This window comes from Silene latifolia, chromosome 11, assembly GCF_048544455.1.
Source record: "Silene latifolia isolate original U9 population chromosome 11, ASM4854445v1, whole genome shotgun sequence".
Taxonomy (NCBI): Eukaryota; Viridiplantae; Streptophyta; class Magnoliopsida; order Caryophyllales; family Caryophyllaceae; genus Silene; species Silene latifolia.
The window spans coordinates 193,083,633-193,110,706 of NC_133536.1; the positions used below are offsets into that span (position 1 = coordinate 193,083,633).

General features: G+C 37.9%; 1 protein-coding gene and 1 non-coding gene across 2 annotated transcripts; both read left to right on the forward strand.

Moving 5' to 3' along the window:
- Positions 1 to 15,607: 15,607 nt before the first annotated feature.
- LOC141616500 (small nucleolar RNA R71) lies at positions 15,608 to 15,714 on the forward strand. Its single transcript, XR_012530846.1, has one exon. It is a non-coding gene; the product is annotated as a small nucleolar RNA R71 (small nucleolar RNA).
- A 6,428-nt stretch (positions 15,715 to 22,142) lies between these two features.
- LOC141612220 (zinc finger CCCH domain-containing protein 22-like) lies at positions 22,143 to 26,500 on the forward strand. The gene is made up of 4 exons (XM_074430952.1): positions 22,143 to 22,382; positions 23,026 to 23,352; positions 24,698 to 24,758; positions 25,313 to 26,500. Exons 1-4 carry the CDS (start codon positions 22,257 to 22,259, stop codon positions 26,323 to 26,325), a joined length of 1,527 nt encoding a protein of 508 aa, XP_074287053.1. The 5' UTR covers positions 22,143 to 22,256; the 3' UTR covers positions 26,326 to 26,500.
- Positions 26,501 to 27,074: the final 574 nt, after the last annotated feature.

Consider the following 27,074-nt stretch of genomic DNA (forward strand, 5'->3'; position numbering starts at 1 on the left):
TAGCCATTAGCAAGTACCTGCTTCACCTTGCAAATCCTCCTCCACACCCAGCTGGAGTTACTTGGAGCTGTGTAATCCTGCCAGGAACTCCCCTTCAGATAATTTGCATTCACCCATTGGACCCATAAGGACTCCTTCTTTGTTGCAACCCAATCCACAAGTCTTCCAACCATAGCAATATTCCACAGTTCCTGATTCTTTAGTCCCAATCCCCCTTCCTGCTTTGGCCTACATATAGTATCCCAGGCAACTAAAGGATTGCGTCTATACTCAGCACTGCCATCCAATAAAAAGTTCCTACATGTAGCTTCTATTCTGTGTATGACTCCTTTTGGTAGAACAAACAAAGATGCCCAATAAGAATGTAAAGAGTTCAAAACATGCTGAACCAAGGTAAGTCTACCTGCATAAGAAAACTTCCTGGCACCATAGCTATGGATTCTATTGCAAATTTTATCCACCAAGCACTCACAATCCTTCTTCTTTAATCTCGTAGTCTGGATGGGCATCCCTAGATACCTGAATGGCAGCTTGCCTTCTTTAAAACCAGGCACACTCAGAAAATCACTTTTGAGCTCTTCATTCACTCCATTAAAGTAAACATTAGACTTACTAGCACTCACTTTAAGTCCAGATGTTTTTGAGAAAGTTGAGAATGATTTCAGAAGCAGCATCATAGACACAGCATCCCCATTACTGAACATCAAAACATCATTTGCAAACATAAGGTTAGTAATCTTCAACTCTTTGCATAAAGGGTGATACTTGAATTGGTACTTAGTAGCAGCATACTTCAACATTCTAGTCAAATAATCCATGCATAGGGTAAACACCAGAGGGGACAATGGGTCTCCTTGCCTTAAACCCCTCTTAGCTGGGAAGTACCCAAAATTCTCTCCATTAAGTGCCAAAGAAAAGGTGGGAGTAGTAATACATTGCAAAATTCTCTCTTTAAAACCTGCAGGGAATTCTAGTAAGTACAGCAACTGCTCAACAAAGCTCCACTCCACTGTGTCATATGCCTTTTGTAAATCAATTTTTAGTATACATCTAGGTGTCACAGAAGGCCTCTCATAGAGCCTAATTAGATCCTGGCATATTAAAATATTTTCCTGAATGCTCCTATCTTGTATAAAAGCTCCCTGATTCATGTGAACTATTTCAGGCAGCACAGAAGCCAATCTTGCACAAAGCAACTTGGAGATGACCTTGTAGACTACATTACAGCATGCAATAGGACGAAACTGGGTTACATCCTTAGGTCTCTCACATTTAGGAATGAAAGTCAAAGTTGTTGCATTAAACTGTGTCAAGAGTCTCTCATTCAAGAAAAAATCTTTGACTGCAATAACTACCTCTTTGCCAATCTCTCCCCATGCATCTCTAAAGAATCCACTTGTGTAGCCATCAGGGCCAGGGGCCTTGATGTCAGGGATGCTAAATATTGCTTCTTTGATTTCCTCTCCTGTAACAGGCCTAAGAAGCTGAGCATGATGGTCCCTTGTGCATTTCTTCCCCTGAGCAATGACTCGTTTATGGACAGGTGTAGTAGTCTGGCTAGGTCCCAGCAGATGCTCATAAAATTCCAGAAAAGCAGACTGGACCTGATCACTAGTATCACACACTTTCCCACTCATATTCTCAATCACAAAAATCTTGTTCCTATTTCGCCTCTTCTTGATGATGCTATGGAAGTAGGCTGAATTTGTATCACCCTCCTTAATCCACTCACTCTTAGCTTTCTGGAGCAAGAAGTTGTCCCTAGCACATTGCAACTCCTTAAGCTTCGATCTGGCCTCAAATTCCTGGTTTATTAGACTCAATTCTGAGGGATCAACTCCCAATTGAATCTGCATCTCCTCAACTTGTTGTTCTAGTATGCCAGTACTCTTCTCAATATCACTAAAGCCCTCCCTATTCAGTTTCTTCAACCCCGGCTTAAGATTTTTAAGATTTTTTGCTAATTTAAAGAGAGGGGTACCATCAATATCAGAATTCCAATGCTCTCTCAGCAGGGGTTACTATTTATATTATCTGTCTTGAGATTGTTATCCTACTCAACCGCGAGGTTGACCGTGTATTCGTGAACACTTGTGATGAACCGTAACTGAGGAGCAGATTTGACAGGTACTTGAGTTAGCTGACTTGGGAGTTTAAGGGGATGCGTGAGGACTCGGCCATTCTACCTAAAACTCTAGAAGTCTAGATCATTTAGTATATTAATCACTTATTTAATTCCGCTGCGAGTTGTATTATGGTTTTATATTGAGTTTAGTTAGTTTAATTTGTAATAAACATGTAATCGCTAAATTTTATCTAAAGTATTTTGGTTTGTTGTACTTTTGTTATTCACTACCTCGGGAAACCGAGATGGTAACGCTCTCATTTACTTGGGATGTCTTGCTAAAAGCTCCTAAATAAATGGGGGTGTTACACCTCTGGAAGTCATAATAGGTTGAGGCTATCTGGGAAATGACATTCCCCTTGGAATCATAACAGGTTGAGGCTATCAATTGAGCATCATCACTTTCATCCCCGTCATTAGCATAATCATCATAATCCTCGGGAATCTTATAATTTTATCCTCACCATTCATGTCCAATTACTTGAAAAACAACTACACTTGCTTAAAAGCCGGATTTAAAAGAAACTGACACTCTGACAGGATATAGTTCGATTAATATGGCTATTGTAACAGCCAAACACGTACCCATAGCAAAGTTCATCGTAATACTATTATTTTAAATTCAGTAACAATGTTCACAGTTCCTAGTATATTTAAGAGACAAAAGGTGTCTGAGGATTATTGCCCAGCCACCATTGAGGGATCATATTCAAGCAAAATTGACAACATACTCAACTGATATTGTACCACAAAAACCTATACTAAAACCATTAGAAGTCTAGAACTAACCACAATTCCAAAACCCAGATTACACATCTCACCGATATAAAATGATCCAACCATTATATCATTCTCAAAAACCGGTGCCGGTAAAAATTCACATCAAAAATACTGAATTCAAAATAGAAAAGGTGACATACCATCAAACAATAACGAAATTAAACTGAAATAAACAACAAAAGATTTATATATATATATATATATATATATATATATATATACAGTTTGAGTGAGATGGAAATGAACATGTCTTTTACCGACTAGCTCGGACAAAGCAAGCTACATCAAAAAAACACAATGGCGTAAGTGAAGAAAACATCCAAGGTGAGTCATCCTCTTATGAAAGCCAACCAACAAGTCCACCAATACATAATAGGGGGTTTGGCATGTACACATAACCAAAATGGATTTCAAAGACTCGGAAATGTAAGAAAACACCCATGTACTGTCTATTTTTTTCCTCAAATGTTATACTTAAGGTAATAACTCTTTTTTTTTTGTTAGATGAGTACAAGGAGCGAAAGTTATATTCAAGATACAAATGTGAATCACCATCATCCGCAGAGATATCAAGGAGCTAGTCAGGTAATACATCTTATTTAAAATGGGCATGTGAAACAATTACATAATTTTGAGATTGGATTTGTTATTTTGATACTTTCAAATTTACTTGGGTATTTCATTGCTATAATTCAGCTTAGTTTGTGCTCATATATTGTAAATATTATTTACTAAAAAGACTAGTCATCCACTTTCCATTTACATTCATATAACAAGTGGTTTGGAGATCATGTAATCACAAGTTAGACAAGTAGCATATTATTCCGATTTTGAACGTGAACAAAATTTACGTGGCATCACCCCAATACAAGGACCTGACTCATATATTCAGTCTCAAACGAGCTCTGCATCTAATGACGTATCGTCTTTTGTTGATTCAAGGGGAAGAAAATGGGTTACAAGCAACAATATGCATGTAGTGGACGATAATAACGTGCGTATGGCTTATATATCATCATGTTGATTTGATATGGTCTTTATAGGCATTTTGGCTCATTTTTACTTCTTACGAAATGCTTTCTAGAGAACTTCTTCTATTCATGTTTCAAATATTAAATGACACCCTTTGTTTTTCAGAGTTGGGCTCGAAAATGACTTTAAAAGAGCACGTGAACGAGTGAAGAACAAGCTGACTGCAGCAAGTGAAGTACGATACAAGTTAGCGAGGAATTTAGATGTGTTATGCAATGATTGAAGTTTTAGACGATAAATTGTAATCGAGTGAAATTTTGACATTTTTAGTCAATTTGCTATCTTACAGACTTACAGAGATTAATGAAATAAATGGGTGTGCGTTGCCCTTATCAATTTTGATTGTTATGATAATGGATTTTTGTTGTTAAAATTTATTTTAACAGTAAAAGTTAACGGTGTTAGTGTTGAGGTCCTTAACTGTAAAATTTAAACGTTTAGGTCCTTAAGTGGAAAAAATTGCAAAGTTCAGGTCCTTGTCTTACCCTTAACTCAAATAATAAAATCAAAAAGATAACATGATGATAGTTTACAAAGATTAAGCATCTCCCTAAAATATTTTACAATAATATTTGTGAGAGGTTCTATAATCAGAACTCAGGAGTGAGAGTATTTTTAATTTAAGACGGCTTTAAATTAGAAATAATAATTTGTTGTTCGTAGCTCATTCGTCCCGGTCATTTATTTACCTTTTCTTATTCTTTATGAGAAGTTATATAACCAAAGCTAAACAAACGAATGAGACGGAAGAAATATAATATTTTTAATTGTTTTTGTAAGGGCTTTTAATCTAAAAGTTTCGAAAATATGATATAAAAAAATTTAGTGCTCATGACTAACTATTAAATTCTGCTCAATCTTTGTATGTATTAAGTTCAAATATGAATAACAAAGTTTATTACATATACATATTTTATCTGATTTAATATAAATCTCACGAGATTAATGCCTTTAATGAATATAACGATATAATTAACATTTATTTTCTAAAATAAAATTGACAAAGTAATTCAAGTAAAATTCATTAATTTATTCGTATCACCAGTGTTGATCTTTCTATTTTATTTCTTCTAATACGAAATGTTATCAATATAACCCCTCAACAAACTGAAAATGAATTGAAACTTATACTTAGTACTTTAGTGCAAACATCTCTAACAATTACATCTAAAAAATACCGTGATGTAGCACGAGAGCTACACTAGTATGATAATAATTAGGGATGAGCAAAACCGGATATCCGATCCGAATTTCTAAACCGGATCGGATATCCGAATTTAAAATTATCAATTTTCGTGATCCACATCCAGTCCGAATAATCTGGATATCCGAAAATCTGGAATCCGAAAATTCGGATATCCAGATTCTCAGATCCGAATTCCAATCCGGTTTTTTTTAATTCAGATTAAAATGTTCATTCTCTTTTTGGTTGTTGAATCGTTGATGGTGGAGGAAGGAATGGTAATATATCTATAATACGAGATCTAGTTTTTACTGCAGATTAGAGTATCCAATTGCAATTATATCATTAAACATCAGATCTATGATACTTACAACATCAATCACTAGATCTAAAATACAATATTAATAACTGAAAATTAGTACTAGCTTCTAAGAAGGGAACGAATGTGTAATATATCTCTAAAATATTATATGAAGAGGCGTGAGATTTTAAGAAGGGAACAAATGTGTGAAAAGATGTAAAATTATGTAAAAAAATGGAAAATGTTTCTTGCCATTTCTGAACAAGAAGCCGAGCAAAACGGCTAGGATCTTGAGGTTGGGAAGAAAAAGGATGAAGCCATGACAAATTATAGACTTATTGTGAAATATATACTAGGGTTAGCAACAAATTGGTTACAATAGCATTTTCCATTACATATGTAAACTATGTGAGAGTCAGACGGCGGAAGCCATGAAGGATTATAGATCTGGTGCTTAATGATGCAGAGGGCAGACGGCGGAGGTTGATGGTGGCAGACAACAAGGTGAGAGTCGGTGTTTGATGAGTTTGAAGGAGGTGTGTGACTAGTATGACTGGTTGTTGTTGGAGGTCGAAGGAGATCGTTGTTTTTCGAGTTTTGTGGTGGTTGGAAATTAAGAGAGAGAAAGATAATAGAAGATGGCGGCAGCCACAGAAAATGAAAGTTTTGTTTATTTAGGGTTTTTTACGGAAGGATAGGACTATATATAATGGAGTGAATTTACGTGTTTTTTTAAAAAAAAAAGTTTTCTAAAATTCGGATCGGATTCGGATATCCGGTTTTAAGAAAATCACAATCCACATCCGATCCAGTTTATTCGGAAAAAACCGGATCGGATATCCAATTTAAGTGGTATCCATATATTCGGATTTTTTTTTTCGGATCGGATTCGGAAAAAAATTCGGATCGGAATTTTTTTGCTCAGCCCTAATAATAATCACTAATTTGAATAGTCAAAGTAACAATATTAGATGCGAGCGCGAGTAGTGAAAGTAATAGAAGTAACAACGGGAGCATCGAAATTATCAATATTAATGCGGAAGTAGTGAAGAAACAATAATTACGGCGGGAGTAGTGAAAGTAACATTAGTAAAAACGAATGTAATAAAAGTAACAATATTAACAACAAAAGAAAGTATATATAAAAAATTAGCTAACCAATCGATTTAAGTAAAATATTAATAGCGAGAGTAGTTGTAACACCCCCTTCTTACCCGACCAAAGGTAATTAAGAGGTGTTACCATCTCGGTTTCCTGAGGCAGTGAAATCGGAGTTGCAATTAAGATACATAAATAAAGTATTTAGTGGATTACATAACCATAAATGAATAAATGAAATAAATGATACAACTCATGACTACTATACTCTTCTAATGAATTGACACTCGGCTCCAAATCCAAGGTTCGTCCCGTCTCCCACGTGACACCAACTCAACCTGTACTCAATCTGTTCCCCATATTATCGTAAATATCATATGGATCGACACAGGCCACCCCGGAAATAGGTGACAATTACACAGACACACAGCACGTCAATTTCAATAATTTAATATAAGACACAACATGATAAATAGATATGCAACATGCCAATGATATGAATGAGATACCACTATACAATCACCATGCCGGTACGGGGATACGCCCAGACGTACCCATAACCACCGGCGTTAGTTGTCGGACTAAATCTTTTCGGTAACTTGTCGTTAGGAGCACCTAGACCAAAACACAATTTATAGCTTCACAAACAACTCTACAATTAGTAAAGAGGCAAGTAAAGGTCGGATCCCAAGGGACGGAAATTGAGATGAGATTTCTATTGAGACTAGTGGTGTCTTAGGGGTGTCACAATTTGGGTTGATGTAGAAGGTCACTAAACTAAATAGCAATGAAAATAAACAAGCAAGATGAACTAAAAGGGTTGTAAACAATTGATAAAAAGCACTAGGGTGTCATGGGGTCATAGGGGATTCATGGGAATTGATCATACAAACATGTTCTCAAATTATAAGCAAGCAGTTATTGTTGTGATGGATTGAGTTGGGTTATGTCTTACAATCCTAGGAAAGTTTGGGTCCCTGAGCCGAATCGATTAGATTGTACAACACCTACAAGTCGACTTAGTCTTCCCTACTCAACAACACGCATGGTCTAATGAGACTCGAGTTGGTTTATGTCTTACAAGTCTCATTGAAAAGATAGGTGATGGGTAAAAAATGCAAGGATTCATAGGCTCGCATTTCATCAAACATAATATGTGCATGAGTTGAGATCAAAACAAGCAAGCAAATAAACCATGAAAGCATATTAATTTAAGCATGAATCATTCCCCATGTTGGTTTCCCCTAATTACCCATTAACCCTAGCTAGGTGACTACTCACTCATTATCGTGTTGAACATGCTAGTAAGGTTGTCAATCATACTAACAATGTGAAACATGATGAATAAATGAAAGTAATTAACAATAATTAAAAAGGGATTAAGAGAATTATACCTACTAATGATTCCAATAATAAAGCAAGAATAAAAGAAGTACTTGATGCTTGATTGAGAGGTTGTCAATCTCCCAATAATAACCCAAATAATCTTCAATTACCCAAAATAAAGGATGAACAAAAGAGAGATTAAGGAAATGAAACTTGTATTAAAACTTGATTAATTGTTGATTACAAAACTAAAGAGAGATTTGATTGATATTAACTACTCTAAGGATTGATAAGAAGAACATGCTCTTCTAATTAGACTAATGGGGTATTTATAGTGGAAATTAGGTGGATGCATTAGGGTTAACTAAGGGCTTAAATGACGATTAAGTCCCTACTTAAGGAAACGCCGGTATTTTCTGAAGGATGGGCATCTTTCTTGAAGCTTGAAGAAACGAATTTGCGCTGTACTGGAATCCGTTCGTCTTAGGCTCGGGACGGCCGGATTCCTGTGTCTCTGTCCGGGCGCCTTTGGGAGAAGACGGGCGTCTTCTGGTGGCTGCTGCTCGGGTGTCTTTGGTAGAAGACGCACGGATTGTGAAGGTGGAGGACAGGCGTCTTCTTGGCAATCCGCACGGATTGTCATGCAGCGTGCTTTCTTCTTCTTTTCTTCATAAAATCCTTGGGATTTCCTTGGGGATGCAAGGATCTTTTCTCATCATTGCCCAACTACGATAATATGTACAAAGGCCTTCTAATCTTGTCTCTCCTTGATGCTTGGTCATTGAATTTAATCAATTTAGCCTCATTTTGCCATGAAAATGCAAGGTTTGCACTCCTTTCCTACCAAGGACACAAAACCTCAAAGAATATGCAAAACAAAGAACTAAAGATAATAAATGACCCAAATATGCACTAAAAAGCATGGGAACAAGGCTAATTTGGGGACTACATATGCGCTAATTATGGTCACATCAAATATCCCCAAACCGAACCTTTGCTCGTCCCGAGTAAAGAGGTGACAAAGACTAGGACCATTATTTAAACTAACCTGATAACATAGCCGATATGAGACAATTAGCAGGTCTCACTCCGCCCCTTCAACTCACAACAAGACAACCATGAGGTAGGATGCCTTCTTGCAAGACAAGGTGGGTCTTGCCAAAATGGCGACACATCCAAACATTAAGCACACAAAATCAAATAATGGATGCATCTACAAAAGGAATAGCCACTTCCTCATCAAGTAGCGGAGTCAACTAAAAAGAGAACAAATTTAAGAGCATATATTCCGTCACAAATACTAGTTCAACAAATCACTAAGGCTAAGAGGATGGCACTAAATCACCTCCAAATGGTGTTAAACTAAACTACTTTCGTCCTCATTTTCCAAATGCTTTCATCAAGAGCGATCGGATGGTGTGGAATGATGATCCCCTTGATGCTAGTAGCATATGACATGACAAGTCTCGAGTTCTCTACAAAAGTAAAGGTCATGGATCGTCCCAAGCTCGACAAAGTGGCTTGACAAAAAGGCTTTTTGGGAATGAAATGCTCAAATCATTGTAAACAAGGGTGGATATGACTAGCATTCAAAAATTGACCTCATTCAACTTTCACATTTCAAAAATTAGAGATGGGGTTTGTCCCTTCCGTGCTAATGTCCTTTGCTTTCGCCAATCGCTTATTAGGCAACCGGTTAACCTCTAGACAATAGCTTTTCGGGGTGATAGTCACTCTGTCTCTGGGCGGTTGAATTCACAACCGTGTGGGGGCCCAATTCAATGGATCCCTCTCCAAAGCACATCGAAGCGGTACGCCTCCATCAAAACAACTAAAATTCTCAATATTTCAACATTTCATAACATTTGAGGTTTCCTTGGCAATAAAACGTTTCCACATAACAAAATCTTTGAAATGAGCACTTCAAACTTATTGATAGAAAGTATTTTTGGGTTGCCATACCACAAGGTCAATCAAGGTCACCTAGACAAGTTAACCAAGTCCACATCGCATCACGGGGTTGGATAGGTGACTCACATGCAAACCCTTGACTAGGCTTTGGGTCATGGGTCGAAAGACACTAGTATGACACAATCTAGGGTGTTTTACATCCATTCTAGTAGGCGAAGTCTTAAGTTGAAAAAGTATTTGTAATGGCTTAGTTGCTCTTGTCAAACTTCCCAATTAGGCACTTTTCAAAATATTTCATCTAAATGCAACTATATGCCATGATGCAACTATTATATACATTCTAATGCAAGTGATTCTACCAACTAATATGACATATAAACTAAATGCAAGTCCTAAGTTCACATTGTTATACCGCATCAATCAAAATAAAGCCACATAGTCATTAACATAAAGAGGAAAAAGGAGATTGGAAAGATCATACCATGCGGTCTTCAATATCCTCATGTCTCGGATGTGGCGTAGTCGATCAATGTGAACAAGGATAGAACACAATATATACATGACTACACTACAAAGGAAATGAACATGTTTTTGGTTTTTCAATTTTCAAATTTTTATGGTTTTTCGAAATTTCTCAATTTTTTTTGGATTTTTGAATAAAAGTTAGATTAGAATTCCCCATCCCCACACTAATATGAGCATTGTCCTCAATGGCCAAAATGATGGGAAATTATGCAAGCATGATGCATGATTTCTACACTAAATGCAAGCTACACTAATCTACACTACATGATGCATGTTTTTTTTTTGTTTATGACGGAGAGGATAATTTAGATTACCTCCCATTGTGTATACATGTACTTCCCCAAACCGAGTTAGACATTATTGTTAATGTCCTAAGGTTGAGTGTAGTTCATGCACACACGATGCAATGCATGAAACTAAATTTGTCATTTTGGATTTTCAAAAGGTGGGAACAATAAAATGAGAACACCTCAATGGGGCCGAGGTGTTAGTCCTCTATGGTGCTAGGACTACTCCAACAATGATCAAGATAAATAAATAAAACAAAGAGAGAAATAGACAAACCTCAAGAGGGTAGGAGCCTCCAAAGCTTGCTAATCTTCCATCATATCATCACTATCATCATCTTCCTCAATAGAAGTGGACTCATCACCACTTCCCTCCTCACTTTGTTGTTCACCTTGCTCATCATCCTCTTCTCCTTCTTCACTAGCTTCTTCATCAATGTTATCATCAACCTCTTCATCACCGACAACCTCATTATCACCCGGAAGCTCACCCCTAGATGCACTCAGAAAGAAGACTTCTCTATCCGCCCAACTAGGCAAAGGACATGAAGGATCAAGTAGTCCTTGCCTAGCTAAGTGTAGGAGGGGTGGATATTGGGCTAAGTAAGCATCTTCCCGGTCCTTGAAGGCTTGCTTGTGCATCTCTTACATAAGAAGAGTCATATAATCTTTGCTTGCTTCAACACCTTCGGGTTTGAACTCTTGGTACTTGAAAGGATAGGGTGGTGTGATAATGGAAGAGGAGGGCATTTCAATTTCACCCTTTTGTTGTCGGATAATGTATTCGGCCTCTTTTGAAAGGGGAAGGAGATAGTTGGTCCGGTGGACACTTAAACGACAAATCTTCGAAGGCAAAGTAAAAGATCTAGCCTCACTTGTGAGCCATCCATACTTGGTGTCAAGAGGGTTATGAGAGACCCACTTGTATTTGTTTATCATAGTATCAATATCAATGAGATGACCACCCTTTTTCGCCTCATACTTGTTATCCTTGTTGAAGTTCGGATCAAAGTATTTAGCTAAAATAGCGACTAGACCTCCATTCACAATAACGGTAGTGCCTTGCTTCCCACAATCAATGTTTAGCCATCTATCCACCAAAAGCCTTAGAGAGTTGAAAGGCTTGGTGAATTCCTTTCCAATGTTCAAGGCCGACTCAAGAAGAACAAAATCGAGTTTGGTGAAATGGTTGGTGTCTTTTCTTGCAATGATGGTGTTCCCTATGACCTTGTGCCACACTCTAATGCCCGGATGGTGGACTAATAGAGCGCGACTAGCATGAAAGTTCTCAAATTTCCTTCCGGAAATCGCCTCCCAAAGAGGGTCGGGGTCATATTTGCCAACATTCTTGAAATAACTCGGTGAATCACTAAGACCCAAAGCTTTACCCATTTCCTCAAAGGAGATGCGCCTACTAACATTAGCTAGGCGAAACTCGATGCTTTCCATAGTCTCTACCTTGTTAACTTTCAAAGAACTCAAAAATTCTAAGGTAAGGGAGGGGTATGTCAATTATTTTGATTCAAACAATTTCTCCAACCCCATGGCTTTAAAGAAGGCTCTAGTTTTCTCAAGGACACCCAACTTATCTAAGGCACCTTCACAAATAAACTTGGTGGATAGAAATGATTTTCTAGCAAACTTGGCAAAAGTGTCCCTATGGGAATTGGAAATGAAAATTACCTCCGGATAGTTCGAAAGTTGATCAATTTCCAGAGTAGTAGATGTTGTTGCTTCCATGGGAGGTTGTTGTTGTTGCACTTCCAAGTTTGGGCTAGCTACCACCATAGCCAATGCTTTCTTTGCTTGAAGACTCTTTTGTCTTGATGAGAGTGTCTTTGCCTTTGGTGCCTTTGCTTTTGTTGCTCCCTTTGTCCTTGTCATTGATGAATAAACCAAGAAAAGAGTGAAAATCTTCAATTTTCTAGTGTACCCAAATCGATTTAAAGATGAAAAGCTTTGCCTTTATGAATTCAAAAATCGACTCAAAGGTTGAAGATTTTGTGCTTGGTTTTGATTTTTGTTGAAAGAGGAGTGATTGATTTGTTGTTAAAAGGATATTTTGATTTGATTTTGGTGAATGTTGTTGAGGAATCTTGTTTTTGTGATGGAGAGGATGAGGGTTTTGGAGTTATGGGGTTTATGGGTAGTGTTTTGAATGAAGAAATGAATGTGGGAGGGGGTTTATAATGAACCCGAAAAATTTGAAATGCAGGGGGAAGATGGGCGGCTTTCCTTCGGGCCGGCCGGATTCTGCCTGGATGGGCTTCAGGAATTCTCGCCTAAAGACGGGCGGATTCTAGCAAAGACGGGCGGATTTGAAAATGCGGGACGGGCGTCTTTCAGAGAAGACGGGCGGATTCCTTTCCAGGGATTTTTCTTGTTTTTCTCAGCCAAAAAGACGGGCGTCTTCCCTTTAGGACGGGCGTCTTTTTGAAGACTGGCGGATTCTATTGCAGGACGCCCGGATTTGCCAACAGTCCAAAAATTTCAAAAATTCAGCCTATGAAGGACGGGCGTCTTCTGACCAATATGCCCGGATTGCCTGAAGACGGGCGGATTCTCTTGAAACCGCTCGGATTCTACCCCTTTTACCCGGTTCAGTTCCATCCGTGTACTTTGCATATCCCTTGTCATTTTTCCATTCTTCAAAATCTTGTGTTCTTCATTGTGGGGGCACTACTAAGGCATGAATAGCCTAGGCAATTGCCATCCCCACACTAAGCTAAAGCACTACACATCAATCGAAATTATTAGTCCCTCCCTCACTTCTCTCAAAAATGATAAATATCTTGATCAAAGCTTAAAAATCCATAAATGACAAAAAGTGCAATACAAGAATTGAAATGTGAGTTAGGGAGTTAGAAATATTTACAAATGGTGGTTTAGGGAGGACTCCACCAAACTCTCATTCTTGATGAGATGTCAAGGGGGCATGTCCAAGGTGTTGTTGATGTTGCTTAACACCTTGAAAAAGTAATCAAAAGCTTGTTCATTGTCATGATAAAGGTCTTCAATAGACCTTTGCCCTTGTTGTCGGTCTTGATCGATGGCATTACCAATGTAGGGATTGAAAATACCTTCAAATTCGTCGTCCCAAAGACCACAAACTTCATTAAGTTGATCATTAAAAATCTCTTGATTTGATGGAGACAACTCTCCCATTTTCTTTTCTTGGCCAATGAGGCCATCTTCTTCTTCTTTGCTTGACTTTGGTGAGCTTTGCAAGCTCTCTTTGTTACAATTCACTTGCTCTTTAAATGGAACATCTTCAATTTTCTTCTTCCATTGGAGTTCCGACTTCTTCCTATCATCCTTCCGGCTATAATGATCGATCATAAAACATGGTTCATGCAAACGGGGAGCTCTCATAGTCTTGTCAAGATTAAAAGTTATACTCTCATCTCCCACTTCTAGAGTGAGCTCTCCATGTTTTACATCAATCACCGCACCCGCGGTGTGTAAGAAAGGTCTTTCTAGGATGATTGGAATGTTGGAGTCTTCTTCCATGTCAACAATGCAAAAGTCCACCGGGATGAAAATTTTCCCAATTCGTACGGGAACATCTCCCATATCCCTAATGGTGTCTTCGTCGATCTATCGGCCATTTAGAGTGTGATATTGGTGCATTTAAGCTCTCCCATCCCCAACCTTTTACTCACCGAGTACGGCATAACACTCACACTAGCCCCTAGATCACATAAGGCTTTGTTGATCGTGGTGTCGCCAATGGTACACGGTATTGAGAAGCTTCCCGGATCCTTTAGTTTTGGAGGTGAACTCCCTTGAAGTATTGCACTACTCACCTTAGTGAAGGCGATAGTCTCAAGCTTCTGGATCGACTTCTTCTTTGTGAGGATGTCTTTCATATATTTCGCATATGCCGGCACGTGATTGATTGATTCCGTGAAAGGAATTGAGACTTCCAAATTCTTCACTATTTCCATAAATTTTCCAAGTTGGTCATCGAATTTGGGCTTGGCTTGACGACTTGGAAAAGGAAGTCTAATCACAATGGGCTCCTTCTCCTTGACCTTATCTTCATTTTTCTTGAAATTTCTTCTTTTGATGATTCTCCATCTTTGGAGTTTTGCACAATTTCTTCCTTATCATTAGCTTCCACAACCTCATCCTCAACTTGCTTCTTCGGTGCTTCATACCTTGTACCACTTCTCAAGTGAATGGCACTAACCGTTTCATGTCTTGGGGGATTACTTTGAGGTGGTAATTGCCCCTTTTGTCTTTGTGAGCTTGAAGATGCTAGTTCAGTCAATTGGGTTTCCAACATTTTGGTGTGAGCTAGAATGTTGTTGATGGTGGTCTCCTTTGCTTGACTATCTTTTTGCATTTGAGTGAAAAATTCTTGTTGATTCTTTTGCATTTCGAGGACCGCTTTTTGAACATCAAAACCTTGGTCATTTTGTTGATTGTATGGATTTTGATTTTGGTAACCTTGGTTTTGGTTGTAAAAGAGTCTTTGATTTTGGTTTCTCATGGGAGGTGGGGTGTATGTTGTTTGAGGGTTTTGAACATTTTGGCTTTTGTATGAGAGATTTGGATGGAATTTGGTGTTTTCATTGTAATAGTTGGAATAAGGGGTACCACTCTTATATGCTTGGAAAGCATTCACTTGTTCATTTGTTCCCCTACATTCACTTTGATCATGTCCCAAAGTTCCACAATTCTCACATATCCCACTTGGGATTGATGAAGATGCCGTCATGGCATTAACATGATGCTTTGGTGATTTTGAGGCTTCTTCAAATATAGCCATAGCTTTTTCAAACTTCAAATTGATTGTATCAATGTGAGCACTAAGTTGAGCCAATTGAGTAATGGAGTTCACTTCATGATTTCCACCTCTAGTAGCCTTGCGAGGTCTACTATATTGTGAGTTATGGACCGCCATTTCCTCAATTTTGTTCCAAGTTTGATTGTCATCAACTTCGGTGAACATTCCATTTGATCCCATGTTGAGAATGTTCCTTGAATCTTCATATAGACCGTTCCAAAATTGTTGTACCAAGAACCACTCGCTAAGTCCATGGTGAGGACATGAGCGACAAATTCCTTTGAACCGCTCCCAAGCTTCATACAAAGATTCTTCATCCCTTTGCTTAAAACCCGTAATTTGAGCTCTTAGCATGTTAGTCTTTTCCGGTGGGTACAATTTTTTGTAGAAAGCTAGAGCCAACTTCTTCCAAGAATCAATTCCGAGAGTAGCCTTATCAAGGCCCTTCAACCATTGTTTCGCGGTGCTAATTAGAGAAAAGGAAATAAGACTCATCGAATTTGGTCTTGAGTTACACCGGTTTGAGAAATCGCATCACAATAGTCACAAAAGGTCTCCATATGAGAATGAGGGTCTTCTCTAGGCATCCTCCCAAATTGGCTTCTTTCGACTAATTGGATAAATGCGGATTTAGCAATAAAATTTCCGGTCAAATGTTGTGGTGTGGGAGTACCATTGGGTAGGTTCTCCTCGGTGGGTACGGAATGTGATGAAAACTTAGGCATTGTGGGTTGATTTTGTGTTGTATTTTGTGTTGGGTTCTCCTCACCTTCTCTTGCAAAAGGGTTGATGAACTCAATAGTTGGTTGAATATCCACAACCTCACTAATACCTCTCAAATTTCTCCTAGCAAGTCTTCTATTGGTTGTCAAAGTTCTTTCAATTTCACGATCAAAAGGTAACAAGTCACCTTGTGACCTTCTAGACATGCAAAATATCAAACAACTCGAAAACAATTAGAACAAACCTTGAGGAGTTTTACTTCTCCAAGGCAAAGAAAGACACAACTAATAACAATATAAGAAAATCTAAATCAAGTTAACACCGTCCCCGGCAACGGCGCCATTTTTGGTCGGACTAAATCTTTTCGGTAACTTGTCGTTAGGAGCACCTAGACCAAAACACAATTTATAGCTTCACAAACAACTCTACAATTAGTAAAGAGGCAAGTAAAGGTCGGATCCCAAGGGACGGGAATTGAGATGAGATTTCTAGTGAGACTAGTGGTGTCTTAGGGGTGTCACAATTTGGGTTGATGTAGAAGGTCACTAAACTAAATAGCAATGAAAATAAACAAGCAAGATGAACTAAAAGGGTTGTAAACAATTGATAAAAAGCACTAGGGTGTCATGGGGTCATAGGGGATTCATGGGAATTGATCATACAAACATGTTCTCAAATTATAAGCAAGCAGTTATTGTTGTGATGGATTGAGTTGGGTTATGTACGTCTTACAATCCTAGGAAAGTTTGGGTCTCGGAGCCAAATCGATTAGATTGTACAACACCTACAAGTCGACTTAGTCTTCCCTACTCAACAACACGCATGGTCTAATGAGACTCGAGTTGGTTTATGTCTTACAAGTCTCATTGAAAAGATAGGTGATGGGTAAAAAATGCAAGGATTCATAGGCTCGCATTTCATCAAACATAATATGTGCATGAGTTGAGATCAAAACAAGCAAGCAAATAAACTATGAAAGCATATTAATTTAAGCATGAATCATTCCCCATGTTGGTTTCCCCTAATTACCCATTAACCCTAGCTAGGTGACTACTCACTCATTATCGTGTTGAACATGCTAGCAAGGTTGTCAATCATACTAACAAGGTGAAACATGATGAATAAATGAAAGTAATTAACAATAATTAAAAAGGGATTAAGAGAATTATACCTACTAATGATTCCAATAATAAAGCAAGAATAAAAGAAGTACTTGATGCTTGATTGAGAGGTTGTCAATCTCCCAATAATAACCCAAATAATCTTCAATTACCCAAAATAAAGGATGAACAAAAGAGAGATTAAGGAAATGAAACTTGTATTAAAACTTGATTAATTGTTGATTACAAAACTAAAGAGAGATTTGATTGATATTAACTACTAAGGATTGATAAGAAGAACATGCTCTTCTAATTAGACTAATGGGGTATTTATAGTGGAAATTAGGTGGATGCATTAGGGTTAACTAAGGGCTTAAATGACGATTAAGTCCCTACTTAAGGAAACGCCGGTATTTTCTGAAGGATGGGCATCTTTCTTGAAGCTTGAAGAAACGAATTTGCGCTGTACTGGAATCCGTGCGTCTTAGGCTCGGGACGGCCGGATTCCTGTGTCTCTGTCCGGGCGTCTTTGGGAGAAGACGGGCGTCTTCTGGTGGCTGCTGCTCGGGCGTCTTTGGTAGAAGACGCACGGATTGTGAAGGTGGAGGACGGGCGTCTTCTTGGCAATCCGCACGGATTGTCATGCAGCGTGCTTTTTTCTTCTTTTCTTCATAAAATCCTTGGGGATTTCCTTGGGGATTCAAGGATCTTTTCTCATCATTGCCCAACTACTATAATATGTACAAAGGCCTTCTAATCTAGTCTCTCCTTGATGCTTGGTCATTGAATTTAATCAATTTAGCCTCATTTTGCCATGAAAATGCAAGATTTGTACTCCTTTCCTACCAAGGACACAAAACCTCAAAGAATATGCAAAACAAAGAACTAAAGACAATAAATGACCCAAATATGCACTAAAAAGCATGGGAACAAGGCTAATTTGGGGACTAAATATGTGCTAATTATGGTCACATCAGTTAGGAACACGCCCACGACACCACACCTCACCACAAAGGTACCGGGACACGCCGAGACATACTGGATCCGGAAGCCAGCCGGATCCCCTGCCAGACGTCGTGTCTCACCTACACGAGTCCCTCCGAACTCAAGCCATTAATGTGCACATCCCTCTCGGAGTGGGAAGCTCTAAGAAACCACTCAAGTGTAAGACGATCTCCCAACCGTCTTACGTCTCCTCAACAACAAGAATCGCCACCAACAATTACCAACCATCACATATATCACTAAATGCACCACAATTTGCCAATATGCCCACTTCATAATGAATATGCATAACTCTTACCAATTTGCCTTTTTCTCATACACCATGAAGGCCAATCAAAGCACATGATATAATACAAATCCAACAACATAAGAGACTCACCAAGGTCCTCAAACATTGCCACATGATACAAATCCGACTCATAATATTCAAATGATGCAAAAGACATATAAATATACACACACATTATTGAAACCGGGTATGATTAACCTACCTTTTAGCATAATCCATAAGCTAGTCGAAATCACCAAGTATCCATCTCATAAAACCGTTCATCCTACATAAATCACATAATAACTATCACAAATCACCCTATACTGTAATACAACACAAAACCCTTTATTATTACCCAATAATTACCCATATATTAACAATAATTACTAATTAATCAACCCAATTAAAAATTCCCAAAAGTTAGGGTTCATAAGACTAGAAAAATGGTAGATCGCAACTTATAAGGTGAAAGGATGAAGGAGAAGGTGAGCAATCCTCTAATCCAAGCTTGAATCCCCTGACATGGTGTTTGTGAGAGTTTTAGAGAGAAGGGAGAAGGTTTGGAGATATAAGGAAGAAGATATAAATGAAATAGGAGAAGGGAGGTTTGCGGGTTTAAAACCCGTCTGCCCAGAGTACACTCGGTCAAGTGCCAAGTCCACTCGATCAAGTGACCTTCGCTCGGCCGAGTGTTCAATCCACTCGTCGAGTACAACGCAGTTCTCAGCAATGACCAGTTTTCGTAAAACAGTCATATCTCACTCGTATCTTGGTCATTTTGGGCATGTGACCTACCGTTGGAATCATAAGAGAACAAGCTATCACCTAAAATTGGAATCACATCAATAACATGTCTAGATCTCTAGTTATGACAGTTTTAAGACGACCCTTCTATAGGCGAACATTATAACAACTCCACTAAGTCTAGTATAGGTTATACTCAGTCCCTTTTATTGTCATTCACTCCTGAGTGGCCTTTCGTCTAGCATAAGGTCTTATCACGCATCCCAGGATTCCTTTGCTGGTCCCAAAATATCTGGGTGTTACAGTAGTGGATTTGTTTCCTAATTTATTTCATCGTAATTTTAAGATATGTCATAGAAAAATATATTAATCATAAATTTATGAGCCATGCAACTTTAAAGTAGTTTTATTTAATTGAAAATAAATTTTAATGATAAATAAAGATAACCCGGGCGGAGCCAGTGTAACACCCCCAATTTATCCGCCATTTTTCTTTAATTTCCTGTTTAATGATTAACAATTAACGGACAAATCGGGAGTGTTACGAGCACGAGATGAATCATGCTAGTGATTACCGCTCAAAATTTTTTACACTAAAGGTAAAATTATAACTAAAATTAACCAAAATAATTTAAGACGATAATTGCATATTTTCGTACTTAGAAACTCGAAATTACATTATCCATTTTAAAACCTGTGGAAGCGTAAAATATAACAAGAGTCTAGTGTCATGACTAAAAAGTGTAGCCATCAAGCATGCTTTAGTTCATTAAATTAACCAAATTTCGTCCTAATCAATCACTAATCAAATTTAACAATCATAGACTAGAAAATATAACGCTAATTCATATTTGTTATGGATTATTTAACATCATTAACAAAATCGTCACAGAAGTCATCCGATTGTAAAGTTCATAAGAATCACAACAATGATCAAAATCAACACAATTTCATGCTTTTGTTGACAAATACTACCCTAACTAACTACAATTAACATAAATAAGTAATAAAGTATGATTAATTTACAGTTTTAGAGAAGAATTGAGAGCAAATTGACAAGAAACGATCAATTAGGGCTGATTTCCTCTTCTTTTTCTCCCTTTTCTCTCTTCTTTTTTTTTTTTTTTTTTTTTTTTTTTTTTTTTGTGTTGACCAGGAGTAAACCTTACCGACAGCTGGGGCAATCTCCTTCCGGGTACTGAAGGCAATCATTCGCAAGAGTTAGAAATCGAACCCATGACCACTTGTTTAAAAGATGAGAGCCCTTACCACTCACACTAGCCAACTTTGGTACCCTTTTCTCTTTCTAATCTTAGGGTTTTGTGTTGATAAGAATGAGTTGTGTTTGTTCAATCGACAAAAGAGTCCAGGCAAAAGACACGTTGTGCGACTCATCCTTTTTTTTTCTTCTAAATAAGTTATTCTTACGGGTCCAGTTAATACAATACGGGTTGCTTATCGATTCGAGTAAAAAACTTACTTACGTCTCTTTTATTAAGAAGTCGATTTCATCTAATATAAATTATCTCATTATTATCTATAATCGTAGCTTAGACCATTTAACTATCCATTCATTTACTAATTATTATATTATTACTCGTTACCAAATTATTCGGGTGTTATAACTGAGCACTAATACTAGTATTAAATAATAGTGAATTTTGTAAATAACCCCCATTTATGTTCTAATTTTTACAAATAACCCCCACTTATGTCCGTTTTTACAAATTACCACCTTAAATATCACTTAATCCCAAAAATTACCACCAAATGAAGATTACGCTAACGACTTTTATAAAACCCGATCTATATACGACATTTCGTCTTAAACTTTTACAATATACCTAAACTACCCTTACCTTATCTATTAACTCCCTCTCCCCCAAACTAACAGCAACATTCATTTACTCCAAAAATTAAATCGACAAAATCCCCAAATGCAAATATAAACCCTAATTGAATTTCATCTTCACAACAACTCTTGAATCAACCAAAACAACTATTAAATCAAACAAATCAACATTTGAGAAGAACTCTACGGCCCCAAATCAGCAATTGCGAAGGAGGGATTTGATCCATGAGCTAAAGAGATTTTAATATTGAAGATTTGTAATAGCAAAATCGTCAGTTTAATTTTAGCACTTTTATGTAGTAATTTGGTGTATGTTCAGCATAGTTATGACTGTTTCTACACCTATTTGTTAAAAACCCTCTTTGATTGAATGTTGCTAATTTTAGATTGAAGAGGAGCATAGCCTACTCCGAACTGCATTTGAAGCAGCAGATACGACAGAGGAAAGCTTGAAATGTATCCTTAAGTTTTCTTTAGTACATTTTTGAATGCGGACATTTTTACACTATGGAAATAATTGTGCTCTTTGACATGATATCGTAATCGTATAATTACTTTATCTTCCGTAAGTTCATCCTCTATAAGAACAAAGGATGGATAATTTGCTTCTCTTTGGCCGAGAGCTTCCTTTGTAGCACAACTAATTCAATTAGGGTTTATATTTTCATTTGGGGATTTTGTCGATTTACTTTTTGGAGTAAATGAATGTTGCTGTTAGTTTGGGGGAGAGGGAGTTAATAGATAAGGTAAGGGTAGTTTAGGTATATTGTAAAAGTTTAAGACGGAATGTCGTATATAGATCGGGTTTTATAAAAGTCGTTAGCGTAATCAACATTTGGTGGTAATTTTTGGGATTAAGTGATATTTAAGGTGGTAATTTGTAAAAACGGACATAAGTGGGGGTTATTTGTAAAAATTAGAATATAAATGGGGGTTATTTACAAAATTCACTAAATAATAATGAGGTATAAATTTAAAAATATAAATAATACCCTGATAAAATAAAAACCTTTATATTCCGGTGTATGCATTGCGTGGATCTATACTAGTGAGAATAAAAACGTGTATATGGGAGAAAAAAAGAATTGTGCAGTTGAAAAAGTTTTGTTGTTTTTTTAAAGCCCTTACAGGCGACAAGGCCACAGGAAGACAGATTTGGGCTGGTTCCTCCGTCAACGATTGGAAGTGGAAAAGTGCGTGAATGGCGGAGGAAGAGGAGAGGGTTCTAGAGGAACAGTTAGAAGTTCAATTACAAGAACACAAGGATTCTGTTTCTGCTATCAAACACGCTTTAATCTTCGACCCCGATAACGCCGAACTTCTCTCTGTATTTTCTTCTCTCTCTTTTTTTTTTTTCCTCTCTCTCGAGCAATGCTCATTTATGCACTTATGTTATCTGTGGTGTTCATTTATGCACTTATGTTATCTACATCGAGCAATGCTTGTATTGATGGTTGTATCTTCAGGGTGTGTTTGGATAGTAAAAGTGGAGGGAAAGGGAGGGGAGGGGGTAGGAGGGAAGGGAAAGGGAGGGGAGGGGGAATGGAGTGTGCGTGTTTGGATACAATTTCCCTCCAAATCTTGTCTATTGTGGAGAGATTTTGATTTGCCTTGGCGGAGGGAAAATGGATCCCTCCAAATCTCTCCCTCTCCATTTCCCTCCACCCTCGTTTGCTAACCAAACAAGGGATTTTAAATCATCTACTCTCCCTTCTTTTCTTTTCCCTCCAAATCTCTCAATCCAAACACACCCTCAATGTTTATATGTGATGCTGCCCCCTGGTTGTCTCACAACAACAAAGCCTTACTCCTGATATGATTCGGTGTCCGCTTACTTGATGCATCAATATGAAATGGTGTCTTTGAAGTTAACTAAATTTATAGAAATCAATGAAGGAGAAAGAGAGTAAATGGATATTTTCCTGGCTTTTTTTTTGTTTCATGAACTTAAATGATGTATATGAATACAGGTTGAAGAAGAGCTTATTTCTTCCATCAAAGATGCAGAGGAAGGACTTCTTGGCCTTAAGCGTGCACGTTTGTTGCGTGAAGCTGATGCTATGCAGGGGTTTACGAAGCTGGATAATGTCAAATCATTAAGTGAAGATGTACTGGCAGAACATCTAAATCCAACTGACGTTGAAGCTGAAACTTTGGAAGAGCCAAGATCCTGTGTTGGATCAAAATGCAGATTCCGCCACACTGATGGACGTTGGCATAATGGTCAAATTGTCGAATTAAAAGATTCTTGTTCTGCAACAGTTTCTTTCCTCACTCCAATGTCAGAGAATACAATGGTGAGCAGTGTAACTACCCTCCTATTTTTTCATGTAAAATATAAAATATTTGGCCCCTTCTATCTTTTTTGGTGAATGGTGGCTTATACATTCTTTGCTTGAAGTGGCAATCTTTATAAATTATAATTTGGCGGTCACTTGTGTGGTAATCCTTGTAAATTATTTACCGTGTGTGTGTGTGTGTGTGTGTGTGTGTCTGATTGCAACGTTTAGAAATTCAGGGATCGTAGTCTTTTTACTGTTTTTCTGCAACCTCTACCTCAACTGAACAAAAAAAGATTTTCCTAATTCAGACTGCCTTGTCTGATGCTGTCCAACTCAGGCCGAGTTCATTTAGTGTAATATGTTTCCCAAGAGTCGGCCATCTCCCTCATCCCTATAATCGAACTGTGCAAAGGAAAGTGTGCTCCAATACATAGGTCATAGACCTTTGAGTTCTCACCTTTAGGTTGAAAGACCCAGGCCCCCAACTGTGCTATTTCTGCCAGAGTCTTATATTCTGACTCTGACCTGACATCATATCAAACACGGGTGTGGATCCGAGTATCATACTCATAATTTTTGATAATTTGATATTATGTTTGGCTAAATTTGAGTGTTCCAAGTACATCTAGGTATGAGGACCAAGTATCTGCCAAATATACATGAGGTGAGATTCAGTGCTGGATAACATAGGCCTAACACCCATGGTTCTATTTGTTTGGGCTTTGTTCATGATCAAGTCTTTCCATTGCTAGAAGCTCTGTATTATGTCAATTCCCAGAGTCTTGTGTTTTACGGGCTTGTCACTTGTAAGTTATAGCTCAATTAATAATGTTGAGGTGTTAACTACGACAATCAACATGATTGGTATTTGGTAATGTGTGTCTTCTCTCAAATCATACAATAATCATGACCGGTGTTGCTTAGTAATAGTGCTATTGTTCATTTTAGGTAAACAGGATGAGTTCAGCGAGGAAATCAAAAGAAAACGAAAAATAAAGACCATAGGCATATAGGCGGACTTTGCTCTCTCTCTTTTGCAAATTCTCATGCATGTTCTGTACTTTCTGTTTCTGTCAAAGTGTGTTTATTGCTGAACGCTAAAGGAAGTTTAAACAGAAGCTCGAAGCTTTTGACATGAAATTTGGTAAAAGGAAGCTCTTCGCTTTTGCCATGCATTATTTGTAAAAAGGATATGCAAAGATGCAGTGTGTAATTATTACCGATAAGCAAATACTGTTGTCCTCTTGTTATTGCACTAGTTTTTCGAAACTCCTTGCTTCATTGAGCCGCGTGAGGAGTAAAAATTAGTTGTCTTGTGTTTGTCATCTTCATGTACTGATGATAGAACCCCTAAGTGCAGATGTGCAAATTCTTCCTTCAACAAAGATGTCGATTTGGTGCTAACTGCCGGTTATCACATGGTATGTTTGCACGTAATTCTGCTTTGCAGAACCATTATATCTGGAGACTGCTGTATATATCTAAAGGATATAGTGTTTTCAGTTTCAACCTTTAAGTGAATTTTTTAGTAGTGTATCCTACACATTATGGGAGTTGTTTGTTAAACTGCCTGGACAGCGAGTTGTCATCGACTTATGGATTACCTTCTTACAAAGTTGCCCTCTTGAATTAGGCAGTTGAAAGTCATCGTAAGAAACTAATTTTGCGAAACAATATACAGAGTACTATTACTCTCTCTCTCTCTCTCTCTCTACAGCTTTAGTGGTTCTCAGTCTCAGAGCTGTGTGGATTAGTATGGTAACTATGGTTTTATTAGTTTCTCTGATCTTTTTGGTGGTATGATAACATGCTTACAAAACCTGGCACATATATTGGATTATGTGATTTTCATGATCTAAGATTTCTTTGTCCATCTGTTTATGTTAATGTCATGCCGTTTTTATATCTTTTCCGTTGCCCTCTTATGTGATATGTTGCTATTGCCTGACGGTATCATTTTTTTTGTTAACTTCAGGAACTCAGCTGCCTTTATCTTCCCTAAAGAAGTATGTTTCACCAAATTGGGGGCAGTCACATGTAGGAGCTACCATACTGGCAGTTTCTAAGACTAGACCTGAAATTTGGAGAAACGCTGAACTCAAATCTTGGGACAACGAAAACAATCGAGGTGTTATTGTATTCCGTGATGATGGAAGCTCGGAGATGGTTGGGAATGAGGCAATCGCGTTGTCACAGCGTGCTAACTCAAGTGATGACGACGACGAAAGTGATTATTTGAGTCATGATGGCTCGAGTTCCAGTGATTCAGAAGAAGACCGCCTACCTCAAGGGTTGGGGTTTGTGGAGACCACGGCTTTGCAGAGGGGGGTCCAGACAGACACAAGTATATTTGCCACGTGGGAGAATCACACCAGAGGGGTAGCTTCTAAGATGATGGCTAATATGGGTTACCGTGAAGGAATGGGCCTTGGCTCTTCCGGTCAGGGGATGGTGGACCCCATACCTGTGAAAGTCCTCCCACCAAAGCAGTCTCTTGATCACGCCCTCAGGTCTTGCAAAAAGGAAGGGAGTCAAGATAAGAAGAAACGTAGTAGAGGCGGTAAGAGGAAACGAGATAAGAAATTTGCTGAAGCAGCTCGGGCCGCAAAACAGGAGGAAGAGAAGAGGCCAGATGTGTTCAGCCTTATCAACAGTCACCTGGCAACTCATTCACAGATGTTTAATAATAATAGTAATAATAATAATAATAGTAATGATTCTTCAAAGAAACTTAAGAGTAAAGAGAACAAAAAGGAAGATAGGAGGTCACTGATTGCCTATGAAGAAGAGGCAAAGGAGTTGAGGGTTCGAGTAGAGAAATTGGAAGAGATGGTTAATCGGAACAGGAAGGAGAAAGCAGTTTATGAGGCAGCCATGAGGAAACTGAGTGAGACTCGGAAAGCTCTAGCAGAGATAGAGGCCAGGCACGCCTCTGCATCAAATGCTCTTACGAGTAAGGACAGAGAAAAGAAATGGCTTAGGTTTTAACATGAGTCATCTGGGTAATTGTGCTGGTTAAAGTATTGATCATGCTGATTTTTTTGGCCGATACGGATATTGTGTTCTAAATTAAGATTTTATTGTAAAAGTAGCCTATATCAGCGGCTGTAAATTGTTACATCCAGTACTGATTCTAAATTAAGATTTTATTTAACTTGAAAAAGGTGTGTTTATTTGTTTAACCTGATTTCTTTTGCACAAATTCTCATTGAAGACAGCCTATATCCGTCGCAAGAGAGACGGATCAAATAGTTTCATATTATAAGGAAACGGGCGGGTGGGTTGCTAGTGGGCTGAATTTTTATTGTTAGCAGTTCTTGATTTTTGTGCTACCAACATTATTTTATTAACAAACTATCCCACACTAACCCCAACCCATCACTTTTTTTTTGACGTCAGTAAGACTCATATCATCACTTTTCTTTCAAAAATAACAATCCTACCAAATCTTCATCTTCATCTTCTTCCATAATTCTTCATGTAAATCTTCTTTCAAAATTCATGTAAATCTTCATAAAAAATAACAACATTATTTGCACAAATATTATTCACTAAAAAAAATGTCAGAGGGAGATGTTTGCTTGTTTTAGAGACGCTTTTAGAAGATCATATTGCTACTGTTGATAACGATGATAGTGTAGTGCCTGACGTTACTGACGATGAATTTGTGACGATGATGATAAATAAAGGTTTGTTTTTTTCCTCTTTATGTATCCGCAATTTTTCTTTGTTATGTT

What these genes read in the sequence shown, in the direction of transcription:
- LOC141612220 (XM_074430952.1), top strand. Translation starts at nt 22,257, where the DNA reads ATGGCGGAGGAAGAGGAGAGGGTTCTAGAGGAACAGTTAGAAGTTCAA. An exon ending in ATAACGCCGAACTTCTCTCT is followed by an intron (nt 22,383 to 23,025) that starts GTATTTTCTTCT and finishes ATATGAATACAG; the next exon opens with GTTGAAGAAGAGCTTATTTC. An exon ending in TAACTGCCGGTTATCACATG is followed by an intron (nt 24,759 to 25,312) that starts GTATGTTTGCAC and finishes TGTTAACTTCAG; the next exon opens with GAACTCAGCTGCCTTTATCT.